General features: G+C 44.4%; 4 protein-coding genes across 7 annotated transcripts in view; 2 read left to right on the top strand and 2 right to left on the bottom strand.

Annotated features, from left to right (window-relative positions):
• Nucleotides 1-2,275, bottom strand: part of LOC109512081 (focal adhesion kinase 1-like) — a 29,855-nt gene extending 27,580 nt beyond the window's left edge. The window contains exon 1 of the mRNA XM_019863584.1: nucleotides 2,073-2,275. The gene's annotated coding sequence lies outside the window, so the exon portion shown is untranslated. The remainder of the gene's footprint in view (nucleotides 1-2,072) is intronic.
• Nucleotides 2,276-3,308: 1,033 nt separating this feature from the next.
• On the bottom strand, nucleotides 3,309-5,299 carry LOC109511995 (1-phosphatidylinositol phosphodiesterase-like). 2 transcript variants are annotated; one of them, XM_019863433.1, is made up of 4 exons: nucleotides 5,207-5,299; nucleotides 4,559-4,634; nucleotides 3,769-4,339; nucleotides 3,309-3,688 (listed from the first exon to the last, which is right to left on the bottom strand). In XM_019863433.1, exons 2-4 carry the CDS (start codon nucleotides 4,594-4,596, stop codon nucleotides 3,353-3,355), a joined length of 945 nt encoding a protein of 314 aa, XP_019718992.1. In that variant the 5' UTR covers nucleotides 4,597-4,634; nucleotides 5,207-5,299; the 3' UTR covers nucleotides 3,309-3,352. The 2 variants fall into 2 exon arrangements, with proteins under 2 accessions (XP_019718992.1, XP_019718993.1); XM_019863434.1 differs by having other exon boundaries at nucleotides 3,309-3,670; nucleotides 5,207-5,298.
• Nucleotides 5,300-6,664: 1,365 nt separating this feature from the next.
• On the top strand, nucleotides 6,665-8,444 carry rpz2 (rapunzel 2). The gene is made up of 2 exons (XM_019863603.1): nucleotides 6,665-6,769; nucleotides 7,642-8,444. The coding sequence occupies exon 2, from the start codon at nucleotides 7,651-7,653 to the stop codon at nucleotides 8,368-8,370; it is 720 nt and encodes a 239-aa protein (XP_019719162.1). The 5' UTR covers nucleotides 6,665-6,769; nucleotides 7,642-7,650; the 3' UTR covers nucleotides 8,371-8,444.
• A 693-nt stretch (nucleotides 8,445-9,137) lies between these two features.
• krit1 (KRIT1 ankyrin repeat containing) lies at nucleotides 9,138-14,848 on the top strand. Of its 3 annotated transcripts, XM_019863595.1 has the most exons (17): nucleotides 9,138-9,300; nucleotides 9,813-9,954; nucleotides 10,383-10,539; nucleotides 10,603-10,695; nucleotides 10,777-10,906; nucleotides 11,007-11,250; nucleotides 11,602-11,717; nucleotides 11,783-11,926; nucleotides 12,000-12,156; nucleotides 12,368-12,475; nucleotides 12,618-12,774; nucleotides 12,994-13,145; nucleotides 13,248-13,414; nucleotides 13,487-13,574; nucleotides 13,654-13,860; nucleotides 13,944-14,060; nucleotides 14,596-14,848. In XM_019863595.1, exons 2-17 carry the CDS (start codon nucleotides 9,853-9,855, stop codon nucleotides 14,683-14,685), a joined length of 2,229 nt encoding a protein of 742 aa, XP_019719154.1. In that variant the 5' UTR covers nucleotides 9,138-9,300; nucleotides 9,813-9,852; the 3' UTR covers nucleotides 14,686-14,848. The 3 variants fall into 3 exon arrangements, with proteins under 3 accessions (XP_019719154.1, XP_019719155.1, XP_019719156.1); XM_019863596.1 differs by lacking the exon at nucleotides 9,138-9,300 and having other exon boundaries at nucleotides 9,840-9,954; nucleotides 10,345-10,539; XM_019863597.1 differs by lacking the exon at nucleotides 9,138-9,300 and having other exon boundaries at nucleotides 9,897-9,971.
• The last annotated feature ends 447 nt before the right edge of the window (nucleotides 14,849-15,295 follow it).

Raw genomic sequence — 15,295 nt, 5'->3', positions numbered from 1 at the left:
ACATGAAAGCAAGGGAGGAAGCTTGTCACCAAACTATTTCCTGATCCTGCTTATCTATCTGTTCGGTGTCTTTATAGAGTTAAGCGCTTTTACTTTTCTTTTTTGGGGGGGTATATTTTAACTTAAATGTAACAGTAACAGTTAACCCCGGAAAGTCAAACACCCCAAGGGGTGGGTCAAAATTTTGGGTGCTTTTAAGCCATTGTCACGTTCAGATTTTTCAATCAGATGCAGGGTTCCCAAGCGGGACATATTAGGTAGAAACCGGGAAGCCCCGCCACGCGTAACAAACAGTCTCTGGCTTCTGGCTGGAAAATAGATTGAAGTTATATGTTTTTTGTATACATTGATACTTGAAGAATGTTTTATTAAGGAAGAATCTACTTTTTTCCCTCCCATTGGAGCTGATTTCCTTGTTTGTCAACCCTAACTAATCAGATTCTCTTCACCCTTTCACTAACGATTGCTTATTGGGCATTCATTTAAGGATCAATACTAATCTGTTTATATGAAGAACCACGATGCACATCACCTGAATGGTCCACTCACAATGTCGACCTGAGCCAACACCAAAGTGTTGAACGTTTGAAGAACGTTAGCATCAACACAGTATTTCTTCAGCGCTGCAGATCACGAGCCGTGTAAAAAAATTGCAGTATGCACACCTAAGGACGAAGAACTCATATTAGTGCTCAGAGGCTGCATCTCGAGTGGATACTGCAGTTCATTATCATTTGCTTGCATCTGGAATATGAAGCAGAGGGCAAACGGTGCCGCAACTACACACGGCACATCCGTAATGTGACACTGCCGCTAATTAAAAATAATCACTCCAGTGAGTGCTTTAAAATTTTCAGCTTCGCACAATTTAGAAGCATGTGGGGAATAGCCGAGGTGATTTATAGTCGGAAGTTACCCATTTTAGGCCTTAACCTTTTTAAGATTAGAGACAAGTGGGTGATAGAAAAAAAGGAGAGCGTATGGAAATTTGATGAGAGGCGGTCAGCAAAGATGGCCTCATTCATTGAATGCATTTGTGTATTTGGATAAAAGAGAATCCCCACACTTTGCTTTTTGACCACAGGTACAGCCATCCATCCATCCATCCATCCATCCATCCATCATCGGAGCCGCTTATCCTCACGAGGGTTGCGGGCGTGATGGAGCCTATCCCAGCTGTCTTGGGGCAGCAGGCGGGATACACCCTGAACTGGTTGCAAGCCAATTGCACGGCACTCACAGACAACCATTCACACTCACAATTGCACCTAAGGCCAATCGAGACTGTTCAATTAACTTACCATGCATGTTTTTGCAATGCGGGAGAAACTCTGAGTACCCGGAGAACTTAATTTGGAACTAACGAAAGGAAAAATATCATGATAACGAGTAGTCAGTTTCTGATAGCAATCTTTCGACAACAGGAAACAGATTACGAACTTTATGAATGTTTGGAATTCGCGTTTAATAAATATGGTTACACAGAAAATTACTTTCATAGTTGTCACAGGAAAAATGCGACCTATATGACAGGAATCGTCGATAAAAGTGTTGTCTCGTTTATAAATATAATCTTTTTGCACACAGAGCTAACTAAGGTGACTCGGACGGAAAGTAGTTAACTGGGTTTGGGGGGAACAAATGCGGTCTAATGTAGCACCAGACGGTCCAAGGTGGGCTGGGGTGGTTTGTGGTGTTCTTAACTTGTTTAAAAGTTGACCTTAGATAATTCTCAGTATTAGTAGTGTTTATCGTCAGGACCAAAGAAGCACCTGGGAGGGAGATTTGGGAACACAAAAGTGGGTTAATCCAGTCAGAGTGGAGGTAACGTTTCTCGTTTCTCCATGTGACTGTGTGAGACTAATACTGCTCCGAACATACTTTGCCACAATTCCGTTGCCAATAAAACACCAATTCCACTCGTATTTAACACTTTAAGTAGTGACAATGTGGGGGACACTTAAGTTTTCGAGCGTTGAAACAAGTGATCCGACGAACACTACATCATTTCCTTTTCGCTCCATAAATACAGTAACACCTCCCCGAAAAGTGAAATCAAAATGTCAACTTACTTTCTTTTAAGGGCTTCTGTTGACTTTAAAAACAGGCAGAAGTTGCTGGAAAATCCGCTAGGTGAACCGCGGGAGCCCGAAGTAGTTGTCGGCGGCGTTTTAATCGCTCCGATCTCTCTGGAGTGTCGCCGCAATCTCGCTCCCTGGATGTGTCTCCCTCTCCCCGACCTTCGCTCGCACCCCGCTCGGCTGTTCCTGCTTCCCCTCCCCGCCCCCGTCCCCGTCCACATCCAACATTCCAACATGGCCGCCGCTGGGAGCGAGGCGGGCAAGCGCGCGCACGCGGGCGCGTGCACACGCCGATGCAAGACCCGCCCACTTTATGAATGAATCAAGCGAACGGAATGGATAACCTCGGGGGAAATTCTTTTGAAAATCGTCACAAGCATGTGTATTTCGTTAGCCAACCCGCTTCGTGTTTGGACAGCTGTTTGTGTTTTTCTAAATAACAACTGTTAGGAAAACAATACAGAAGTAAAAGGAAAAGGACACGTCTTGAGTAAAGATAGAATCCATTAAAGCAGGTGTGGCCCAAACTTGCACTGTCAGTGAGTAATAAATAGGGGGGAAATATTCATGGTGTTCAACTAAAATAGATGAAATAATTTCTGAGGCATTTTTTTTCTATCACAAAAATCGAGCATTTGGACTGGGAGCGGTGGGGGGGGGTATATAGACTGTACACTCATATTAATTATGTAGGTCAACCAACAAAGTACGAACAAATACAAAGGGTAGCAGTGAGAAGGATTTAAAAGTAATTTGTGGAGAGTAGTTTTGTATGAATCGTAAATGGTGTGAAAAATGATCAAAAACGATTACTCCGAAATCGCCACCGGAAAAAACACAAAAGCTGACTTCAGAAATCTTTTTTCTCACCATTGTCTTCTCTGCTTCAAATTGCAGCGCTATTCTCGATAACCTTCTGGAAAACAAGTTAGAGGGTGACACCTTGTGTTCCCAAAATGCCATTACAGTTGGTTCCCGCAGTATCGTTACTGTATTTTGAGATGTTTTTCAAATTTAAATTTACTTTGATTCACATTCATTTGTTGTTTCACTGTTTAGCGGTGTAATATTTCATTTTTACTTTAATTTAACGGTATCACATTTTGTCATTTAAAAAAAAACAATCTTTCAGCTGTATGTTTTGTTCATTTAAATGCAGGGTAATTTTTAAAAATAAGTAATGTTAATAATTACGGGAGGAAGAAGAGACTTGTTGAAGCACCAACCGGTGTTTAAAACAGGGATTAGTTCTCCTTTGGGTTTATTCGTGATTAGAATTGCAAGGCAGGCTGCATCAACGATGCATTCTCCATTCCTGCCTTGAGCTGGAAGTCAATGATGGTTTGAACCAAGGGAGCAGCGGGGAAGTCCATGCATATGATTCCAAAGCGCTGGTTCAGGTCGGTCTTGGCCCTCAAGTAGTCATACAGCTGAGGATTGACACGTTGTGCCACAGCCCTTGGAACGGCGAAGATACCAGTGCCGCTGCTGTAGGTGAGGAAGATCTGGTCCTTGTTCCCCACGGGCGCCATCTCCAAGTGTTCGTAGACACTCTGCCACTTCTCCTCCACATGCAGGAGTGTTGGAACCTTTGAGAACATGAATGCCTGCTTTACTTCAAACACAAATTATTTGCAACTGCTGAATTTCCCCTCCGGGGACCAATCAAGGATTTTTTTTATCTTACCTTCCAGTCATCAGCGATGTCCAAGGAGTCGTAGCGCATCCCTAAGTCCGGCCCAAGGAAGTCCTGCAGGATGATGAGCTTACCTCGCGCCTGGCCCATGGTGGGCACCAGACGGCTGTGCCACAGCATCTCCCATCGGGCGTAGCGCCGTACGTGCTCCACCACTGCCCCATAGATGTTATCGGTCTCGCTCAGCTCCTCCTTGACGCGCATCAGGACCGTCTCGCTTGGGTAACTGGCCAGGAAGTCTTGCACCCCCTCCAACACGTGGCCGAAGTGGGTGTGCTGGTAGGCCACCCCGTGGTGGATGGTGAGGTTGCCCTTCACGTGGCGCACCCGCACATCCAGGAAGCGGATGCCGGCGCGCAGCTGCGAACTCAGGCTCCACGTCTGGCACTCGGCGTAGACGCCGCCGTAAAGTGCCATGGTGTTATGGGTGCCAGGCATGGTGAGCTCGGACAGGGGCCGCTCGTCTGGGATGCTTGCCATCCAGGACGGGTTAAGGAATTCCGGGGTGGCCGTGTCATCGTAGTCTGGTCGCTGGACTGCACACCAGCTCAAACCGGATATGCTACCACAACAAAGAGACAATTTTATTTGCTGTTATATATCACCATGAATCATTTTAACTCATTTTATGACACTGCCCTTAAAAATAAATGGCAGATTATTCAATAATTAAAACTGATTATTCAATTTTTGAAAAAAAAGTGGTTAAAAAAACAAAAACAAAACAGTGTTTGACTCCCAAAAGCTGTCAAATTAAAGTTGTGTATTTCGAAAGACTCACCCCAGAAGGAGCAGGAGCTTGATGATTTTGCACCACATGTTCCCGATTGTTTCCCAGTGCTGATGCAAAGTTTCTCCTGCAATTTAGACATTGAATTAAAAAATTAAAAACAACATGCTCACACCTAGGGACAATTTAGAGTGTTCAATCAGCCTGTCATGCATGTTTTTTGTAATGTGGGAAGAAACTGGAGCACCAAGAGAAAACCCACAGAGGTATGGGGAGAACATGTAAACTCCACACAGAGAGGCCGGAGCTGGAATTGAACCCCTTGCACCTCTGCACTGTGAGGCCCATGTGCTAATCAATCGACCACCGTGCTGCCCATCACCACAATCAACTCACACAAATGATTTGAAATGCTGCTAAAAAAAAGGGGCCTTCAAGCACTCCCAGTTGAAGTTTACAGTCAAACTAAAGAAAAAAAAAGAGAATTCACGCAGTGTATTAAAACAACCACCAAACCGTGCCTTTGGAAATCTACTAGCTTAATGTTAATGAACAATGCAAAACACCATAGACGGGCTAGTGAATGCTAAAACTTTCTATAGCACAGACAAATTGATGAGAATGAAATGATGATGATTATGATATGAAGATGATAATTATCGTGTGAAGATGATGATGATGGTGTGATGGGGTTCGTACCTAAAAGCAGAAGAGGTGCTCAGCCTCGCGTCAGCCCAGCCGCCCGAGTGGACACAGCCACGAGGTGTTATTGTGGGAAATAACAGAGTTGACCAGCTGAGCTCTACATTGAGGTGAGGGGCCTGTGTGAGAGGGTGTGTGTGTGTGTGTGTGTGTGTGTGTGTGTGTGTGTGTGTCCTATTCATCACCCGCTGGGTTTGAGCATTCAGTCATCTCGTGTATTTGTTCCCATTATTGGTTCCGGCTATGTCACTGTGTTACTATACAGTTTTGTTTATGAGAAAGACATTGAATGTGAATTTCTGATAAGTGTGTGTGTGTCTGTGTGCAAGTGTGCATGCGTGTTCTGTTCGTGTGTGCAGATGTTTGATTATTGTTTTATCACTTAAAAAGGAATTCAAACATTGCATAACTGCCTTGTCCTTGTCCAATACTGTTTGCTTAGCTGTTGGTACCAACTGCGTACTCATGGTATGCACAAAAAAACCAAAAAAACCATACAAAAGATTCCTTTAAAATGAAAACGATAAAGTGAAAGCAGATTACCAAAGAAGGGTAGTTTTACAGACCGTGTTAGATATCCCATACAAAGTTTATGTGATGGGGAAGGAGGAAGTAATAAATGGCACTGTAATTCAAACTCTGAATATCATTTTTATTCTTTTATTGCGAGATGAGATTAGATATTGCAAGATCAAGCATTAACATGTAAGATGAGCCGCTTTTGCTTTTTTTAATATACAGAGGAAAAGGTGGATGTGTATGTAGGTTCAAGGGCCTCCTAATCTGTTGGGTTGGAAATTCTTATAATGCTAACAGCTCGGATGCTTATCGGCAGCATGATAAAAACCTGAGTGGACCCGTAATGTTAATCACTGGAACATTTTGCGCCTCAGTGTGTGCTATAATGTAAAAGTGTGCTGAGATAATGCTAACATTTAGCTGAGCAGAGAAAGCACTTGTGGTATTGATGCTTGTATCGGTATTGTTGTGTTAAGTGCTACATTAGAATTGTTCAAATGTTAACATGCTCAAATATAGCAGGAACGCAATCTATGTGCAAAATAAGGCTCATGCAACTTTATAAGGACTTTTAACCCTTTCCCTTTATGCGAGTACTATTACAAAAAAATTAATAAACCATTTAAAAAATTGTCGCTTATAAAGGATTTTACGTTATTGGCATCGAAGCTACTTTTTTGAATGTTGAATTATTAAAATGATAGCTTCCTAACTTGCCCTCACTTATGTTATGGTTTGAAATGATCTGTGTGCTGATGTTCGTTGATTATGAATAATGAAAAACCTGTGTGGTCACCTACTCGTTTGGTTAGTGTGTTACAGGCCGTTTGTGAGAAGGCGTGTAGTGGGGGGGAGGGGCGTACGGAGTTGGGGGACGCACGTCAACCAATCAGCAAAAAGCAAGGATGAGTCACTTCCTGGTTTTGCTTCCCTTATTTGGCAGGAAAGGGCTGTCTCTTCCGTAGGCCGGAAAAGGAAAATGGTGGCTTGGGCAGACAGGCGGCTCCTGTAGGCACAGAGATAGCAGCAGCTTTATCCCTGGTGAGTAAACATTAAAAACAAGCAGCCTCTAGAGATTTGTGTTGCGACTGCTGATGTGTTTGAGTGTTGATTGACAGGCAGGGAATGGCGCTGGGAGTGATTGTTTGGGTGATGAGGAAATGGGTGGGAAGAGGGCTTCGAAACTACTGTACATCAGTTGCGTTTAGTTTAAGCGAAATGGGCTTGTAATCAGTTAATAACACCTTATCATGGTGACACACTCTAATGTTACTTTTCATTGACAGGGCTAAGACAGGCAGCGTGATGACAAAATTGTGTCTTGCTGTTTTGTCAGTGATGACTTTTCTCTGATTTATCATATAATTAATATGAGACAAACGCTGTTGAATTAAAAAAAATTGAAAAATTATTCAATTATTTTTTTAGGGGGTGGGTGGGGTGACATGATCATTATATTTTATATTATTTATAATCCACTAATTTTAATTCGATGAAACAAAATAATTTCGTTTTAATATTCCAATGTTATTTGTATCAAAAAATAGAAGTTACATGGATTTTATTAACTGATTTCCCTAAAGATCAACAATGTAATTACATTTTGTAATTAAAAAAAAAAGTCTCAGGATTAGATATGACATTCTTTACTCTGCTTGGAAAAATGTGCAATGTATGAGATTGTTTGCTTCAACCAACATCAATGGAGTTTGCATTAATCAAATGTGTTCATTTAAGTGCTTACTGCATTTTGTTCATGAACTTATGCCAGTGGTCAGCGACATTTTAAATGATTTGCATGAACACGTACATTCTAACAAGTTTCTGTTTTCTAAAAATAGTGTTGATTTTTCCTTGAAAATTCTCGTCTTCACACTCTCTTGTTGTGGGAATTTTTTTTTCTTTTTAAATAGAAGAACAAGATGGCAGACAGCTCAAAGGTCAAGAAGACGGCCATCACCGTGCTGACCTACGTGGAAAAGGTGTCCTCTTTCGCCTCATCTTTTGACCCCATCTTTGGGATCGTCTCCTCCCTGGTGGGTGTGGCTCGGAAGGGTCTCATGGACGAGGAGGGCCACGAGTTGGATCAGGACTTCCAGGCCATCCACAGCAAGCTGGAGAGCATCTCTGAGAAGAACCGGCAGTGCCTGACGCAGATCCGGATCGACGAGGTCAATGAGACCTTTGGGAAGTACGAGGAGTACATCAAGCACCAGTACGCCGCCTTCAACGCCATGGTGGCGCAGATGAAGAAGGACCCAGACAACACAAAGCATTACATGGAGAACTTTGAGCGGATCTACGAACGGGACAAAATGGACACCAGCCTGGACGTGTACTACCGTGGTGTGATGGGCACTGGCTCGCTCTTCGGCAGGCCCCTGCTGAGGGTCTACCTGGAGAACTGCAACGCTGACGCGGAAATCATGGAGCGCCATTGCTCACACGTGGCCCACCTCTTCCACATGGGCCTCATCGCCCTCATGGCCTACACTGTGGTCACTGAGGACGACGAGGACGAGGTACGCGAAAAGTGGGCTGCCAGAGTGCAGGAGATTCAAGAGAAGATGCAGGAGGTGCTCACCATCTGCAACGTCAGGGATCTTGACCCGCCTTCCGATGACAAAAGTCCTGCTTCCTGAACCCGGACCGACAAGTCAAATCCCACCATCCAGCTGTGGACCAATAGAAAAGCAGACCAATCATCTTGTTATTCCAAAAGAAGTGTAACCTCAGCTTTGTTTATTTTTTAGGTTATTGTGTTGACCATGCCATGTTTTTTGTTTCACTGTTTAATCACTTCAAATAAAAATATTGATGAGTTGATTGGCGTATACAGTCTTACCTCACAAGATCGTGGATCATTGTCCGTCCCCACTATATAAGAATAGTTTTTATGGGTTTTACTGCACAGTGAATAACCTTTTAGCAGGGATACATATTGTAGGGCAAGTGTCCCTTGAAGAGGTGGGGCATGGTGAGGTAGTACAGTATTCAATGTCAGCTAGTCAGTGTGTGAGTGTCTGGGGAGTTAGCTGTCAGCCACACTTGGGAGAAGTAAACAAATAAATTAAAACCTTTTTAATATGGTCTCTTACAGATTTTCACCTATTGTGGGTGGGTCTGGAATGCAACCTCTCAACGAACATGTGCACTGTAATTTGAGGATCGCATTGTTCACTAAGAGATGCACTTTTAGATTTTTTTTAAAAATTCTGTCTGGTAAAAAAAAACCAACACATAACTGCATTATAAGGGGCCATTCTAATATCACGAAAAATGTTTACTGTATCTTACATTCCAATCAAAACAATAACAACGCCACACTCGATACCTGAAGGCATCTTGTGACACATGACGGTGCGCCCTCCCACGCGATCTCAAAGTCATCTATTGTCCTACCGCCTCGGCGGCATCTGAACGCACCGCGAGTTTTGTTTTCTAAGGGGCCAAAAATTTCAGGCCAGCGGCGACTTTTTGCTCGAATAATCGCCCTGGAAATCCATCCTGAGAGGGCGACGGCGGACACTTTGAACGCCGAACAGGACTCTGAAAGTGCGCGGAAATTGGTGGTAAGTTTGCCTGGCTTTTCGGTGAGGTTGACCACTCGACTGAACCGATGATGCCGTGTAGCATCCAAAGCTAGCACGTACAAACACCTATTTGTCGTAAACGTAAGTCAACTATGCGTTGTTAAACATTGCTTTAAATACCCTCGCTGTTGTGGTGATTATAGAATTATGGAGAGTTTTTGTGTTATTAGCATGTAAGAACGGTAGAGCTGCGGTTTCTGGGGCGTGGCCATCATAAATTCAACAAGTAGTTGAATTGAGATGCGCAGTCGGAAAAAAAATTGTAATTCCCTAATTTTAGCCGAGAGCACTTTCTATGGCCGACCAGGCAATTCTAAAAGCAAATAAAACGCCCAAGGAAGTGCTACAAAAGCTAAAACAAAACAAAAAAAAACCAAAACATTTTACACGGAAATGCTCAAAACAGGCGTGTTCATTGGTTAAAATGCGTCACTATGATTCCATTTCAGCCCTAATAACAGTTTGTTGTCTCCTGTCGTGTGACGCCCCAGTCATGCCTCTCCACAGTATTTGGCCCTGAGAGCCGTTACCATGGGCAACGAGGACAGCCTGGAGGACGTGTTTGTCGCTGTCCTTCGGCCCAAGAATCAAGTCAGTCTCAGCTCCAAGGAGTACAGAGCCAAAGCCTATGAGGTATACATTCAAACACAGTGCACAGCTATGCAGTTTGTGATGTATCACAGATTTTTGAGACGATCGTTTTGCAGGATGTAGGCAAAGTCAAATTGAGAGTCGCGCCCCTTCAGTGTAGTACCAAACACTTAAAAAACAAAAAGGTTCCCTGTCCTGAATTGTTTAACACTGCGTGCAATAAAACAACAAAAGCAAAAGAATTGATCTTGCCGTGCCAATACTTTCGGAGGGGAAGGTCAATACCTGTGAGTATTGTTTTGTATGTGTATGTTATTTATAATTACGTCTCATTTACGGTAGCCCATCTATGGCGCTTTGCATTTTACGTTAGCATTAGGCATGAGTCAGTGGACTTTCGTGAGACAAAATTACATACTATGTACATATTAGATTGCTGGTTGAATCACTACGTGTGTCTCCACGTTGAGATCCTGCTGAGCGAAGTGCCCTTGGAGGGGAAGGAGAAAAAAAGGAAGAAAGTCCTCCCAGCGACCAAGATCCAAATGGCAGGAGACCAATCCAAATCCATCTTAGACTATGTTGCAGACGCCATCAAACCCTTGTCCAACAACCAAAGCTTCATCGGTGAGCACGTGACGATTCACTTTTGCTCTTCAGACGAGGCTCATGGTCCAGTTTGTATTCCAGGCAAACGTGTGGTTCACATGAAGAAATTCTCCCTGTGCGTGGACAACGATGTTGAAGAAGCCTCGCTGTGCGTGGTGCCAGTTGGTGTGAAAGGTGTGCGTCAGCTGCCATGTTGTGTCTCTCCCCCCCCCCCATTATTAATGTGGAAATGGCTAAACGAATGCTTCTCAACAGACAACAGCAAACCAGTGCACAATGCGGGCAGCCCAAGCTTCTACTGCCTGCACGACATCATGAGGGTTTGCAGCGAGACCAGCATCCACTTCTGCCCCGTCACTGCCAGGATGCTCCTTGCCTTGGACAAGTGAGCTTGGATTTCGCATGGCATTGACTCAAACTTTGAACTCCGACTACCTTTGTTATTTCAACTGATCACAAGCACCGAGCTCATTTGATCCCTTCAGATGGCTAGCGGAGCAGCACACCGTGCCTCACGCCATCCCGGCGCTGTTCCGGCCAGCACCCGTGGAAAGGGTGAAGACCAACGTCAGCAACCCGGCATATGGCGGCGAGGGCAGAGTGAGCGACGGGGGCCTCCACATGGGCTACACGGCACTGGAGATCAAGAGCAAGATGATGTCTCTGGAGAAGGCCGACATGTGCGTCCTAAACCCGCTCTACGGCTCCGATCTGCAGTACACCAACCGGGTGAGACCAGGTTTAATGTACGCACAAAGACAAATATTACCAGAAGTACCCAAGTACTCACACTCTGTATTTAAGTACAAGTACACATACTTGTACAAAAAAAAAAAAAAAAGACTGTAGTAAAAGGACACATGCTGATTTAACTCCGTACGTAAACGTCATTGCTTGCAGATTTTTACTGTTCACCGCTCAGTTTGGTCCCAATCCCCAGTGAACAGTGAATGCATTTGATCCGTCATGGTAGCTTGGGACAACAGCCGCTCAGTTTGGTCCCAATCCCCAGTGAACAGTGATTCATTTGATCCATTATGGTAGCTTGGGACAACAGGAAAAATAACGGCATGTCTGCAGGTGGACAAAGTTATCATCAATCCGTACTTTGGGCTGGGAGCACCCGACTACTCCAAGATCCAGATCCCAACAAGGGAGACGTGGCAGCACAGCGCCAACTGCACAGCTGAGGACAAGTGAGAACGCATTCCAGTTTTGCCTCCGCTGTGTTTGTCATTTAATCCTCATTTTTATTTTGTAGGGAGCGTCAATGGGTGGACGACTTCCCTCTCCACCGCAGCGCCTGCGAGGGAGACACGGAGCTGCTCACCAAGCTCCTGGACAGCGGTTTTTCGGTCAAGCAGCTGGACAGCGACCACTGGGCCCCCATCCACTACGCCTGCTGGTGAGGCTCCACAAAGCCAAGCGTCATCTTCAAATCATTTTTGTCGATTGATGTTTGTTCTTCGTCCCTTCAGGCATGGCAAAGTTGAGGCGACCAAGCTGCTGTTGGAAAAAGGGAAATGTAATCCCAACCTGCTGAACGGACAGCTTAGCTCACCGCTGCACTTTGCCGCACGAGGCGGCTACAGTGACATCGTGCAACTCCTGCTGCAGCATCCCGAGATTGACCGGGTACACCAAAATGCCCATGACAAAAAATATTTCTCCGTAACCTTTCCTGGTTCAGATGCTAGTTGCCAGGCAGAATTCAGGGGCACTATGTATTTTTACCCAAAGATCCATTTTTTAAAAGTCCACAGTCCCACTATTTGTTCTTTCATGGGACATCACACATTCATAAAGTATTTAAACATCCGTCGTCCGTTTTCCGTGTGGTCGTTAGCACATTGAAGACCAGCAGAAGCGGTCACCGCTGCAAGTGTGCGAGGAGAACAAGCAGAACGAATGGGAGGAGACTGTGAAGCTTCTCCAGCAAGCCAACAGCAAACCGGTGAATCCCACCACCGCCTACTGCAGTTGGAATATTGCCCACTAGAGGGTGTCATTTCGTACTGTCGGCCACCAGAGATTTTTAATCCACAGGAAATAATGTAGTCATTATTTTGCTTTCCCCCCCCCCCTCCCCCACCCAGTATGAGAAGGTGCGCATCTACCGCATGGACGGCTCATATCGCTCCGTGGAGCTGAAGCACGGCAACAACACCACAGTGCAGCAGATCATGGAGGGCATGCGTCTGTCCCAGGAGACTCAGCAGTACTTCACCATCTGGATCTGCTCCGAAAACCTCCGTGAGCAGACTTCCTCAAGCTCGCTAACGTCATACATAAATTCACACTTATCATAAAGGACGCACCCTTTAAAGGCTGCACTTTTACAAGGATGTACCCTCGTGTTTCAATGTCATTGCCTGGCTTAAGATTTTTTTTTTTTTTTTTTAAGGAGATATATTTCTCGGAGAGAGGAATATAATGTAGACTGCAGCAATAACAGGCATGTGTGTGTCACAGACCTGCAGCTGAAGCCGTACCACAAGCCTCTGCAGCACCTGCGCATCTGGACGGAGATCGTGACGGACCTGACTGTGCTGGACCCGCAAAGGGAGACGCCTCAGCTCTTCCTCCGCAGGGATGTCCGCTTGCCCCTGGAGATTGAGAAAAAGGTCAGTCACATGGCTAAACTGCATGGCTTCAGATTTGGGGAAAATACTTTTTTTTTTCTGAAGAATGCCAAAAAGTAAGAATTTTTGACTTTTTCACTGCAGGTGGAGGATCCACTGGCCATCCTCATCCTGTTTGACGAGGCCCGGCACTGCCTGCTGAAAGGCTTCTTTCCGGCTCCCGACAGCAAGCTGATCACGCTTGCCAGCTTCCTACTGCAAATCATCTACGGCAACTACGAGAGCAAGAAGCACAAGCAGGGCTTCCTCAAGTACAGCGCTGACTGAATCGGAATGTTTTCTTTGTTATACACAAAGGTCGACTCATCTTTTGTTCTTTTCAGTGAAGAAAACCTCAAGTCCATTGTGCCCATATTAAAAGTGAAAAGCAAAGCATACCACTGGACCAATAGGATTCTTCACGAATACAAAGTACAGTCGAAGCTCTGAGAAGTTTGGACAAGTTTTCCCCGTCACCGTTTCAAACTTTTTTGAATTTATTTGGCAACAGGCACTGAGCACCAGCGAAGGCGTGAGCAAGGAGATGCACCACCTGCAGCGGCTCTTCTTGCAGAACTGCTGGGACATCCCCACCTACGGCGCCGCCTTTTTCACTGGCCAGGTGTATACGAAGGCCAGCGCCAGCAACCACAAGGTCATCCGCGTCTATGTCGGCGTCAACACCAAAGGGCTACACCTCATGAACATGGAGACCAAGGTGTGGCGTCATCTCGGGTTCTCATCGATTTATTTCCCGCCTTTTATTTGCTGGCGTTATCGTGCTTCCTTGTCATATTTCAGGTGCTTCTCATCAGCTTAGAATACGGCACATTCATGTGGCAGCTGGGACACGCTGACCAGTACTTCCAAGTACATAGCGGCGAGAACAAAATGAACTTCATCGTGCACACCAAACAGGTAAAAGCGGTCCATCAAATCTCATCTGAATGAGTTTGGTGTGGTCATACTTACAGGGAAGAGGCAGGTCGGGATGTTGAAGTGCTTATGTGGATTAAAAAAAATGGGGGTAAATTATTATTTTGTGCGCAAATCAGTGAAGGTCACAAAGTTGAACGATGAGTTTGGTGTGGTCATACTTACAGGGAAGAGGCGGGTCGGGATTTTGAAGTGCTTCCGTGGATTAAAAAAATTGGGGGTAAACTATTATTTTACAATGTGCACAAATCAGTGAAGGTCACAAAGTTGAACATTGTGAAGGTTTTTCCTAACATGCTGTGACAAAAAGGACACAAAAAGCTGGATATCATCCATTGTTTACTCTGTGGCATGTCACACTATTTACACAGCATTGGCCAAATCCTGACACGCTGTCTCCAAATACAACCCAGTGAGCAAAGAGCAATTGTATTTCTTAGTGGAAACGTTCGGTTATTTTTGACACGTTTGAACTATTTACCTGGTATTCATGAATGTCTGCCATCATTTTTGATAGGCTGGCCTCATTGTGAAGCTTTTAATGAAGCTAAGCGGACAGATGACATCCAATGACAAAGGTGCCGTCGACAAATACGCTTATGGCTGAACCAACAGCGCTCTGGACTGGACGACACAGCTGCCAAACCATTTTAAAGCCGACTAAAAAGTGACTGCAATGAAGGGACAGTTTGTGCATGTATTAATCTCATTGACACAAGTTCAATGTGTATGTGTGATTGTTTTGACAAATCTTGTATTACCATGTTATGTAAATATGTTTATTTAATAATTTGTTTTAATAAATGAAATGATGTTTGGATAAGAGTGTTGGGTCTTTTTTATATGATGGTGTCTAATTTTGCACAATTAGGCGATTAATTAAAGAAAGAACATTCATACATACTAATGATTGCCAGCAACCAATTTCACTTACCAGTATGAATTTGTTTCTTCTGTGCTAGTGATGTATAGTGACATTTTTGTTTGGTGGTTTGCCGTGATATTTTTTAATAACGTAAAATAGGTGCATTGGCTCAGTTAAAGTTAGGGAACACGGTTCAGTTACAGTATTGTGCTAATTTGGAGCAAATTAATGGCAAGCTCTTGCCATTAAGCTAATTAATATGTAAAACACAATACTGTTTTTAGCCAAGAAAGACATATTAGGTTTCAATTAATGTTTACTTCAAGTTACCTTTATTGCAACGAAGCAGTCA

This window comes from Hippocampus comes, unplaced genomic scaffold, assembly GCF_001891065.2.
Source record: "Hippocampus comes isolate QL1 unplaced genomic scaffold, H_comes_QL1_v1.1 scaffold91, whole genome shotgun sequence".
Taxonomy (NCBI): Eukaryota; Metazoa; Chordata; class Actinopteri; order Syngnathiformes; family Syngnathidae; genus Hippocampus; species Hippocampus comes.
Note: the sequence above shows the minus strand (reverse complement) of the source record. Positions and strands in the feature narration are given on the sequence as shown.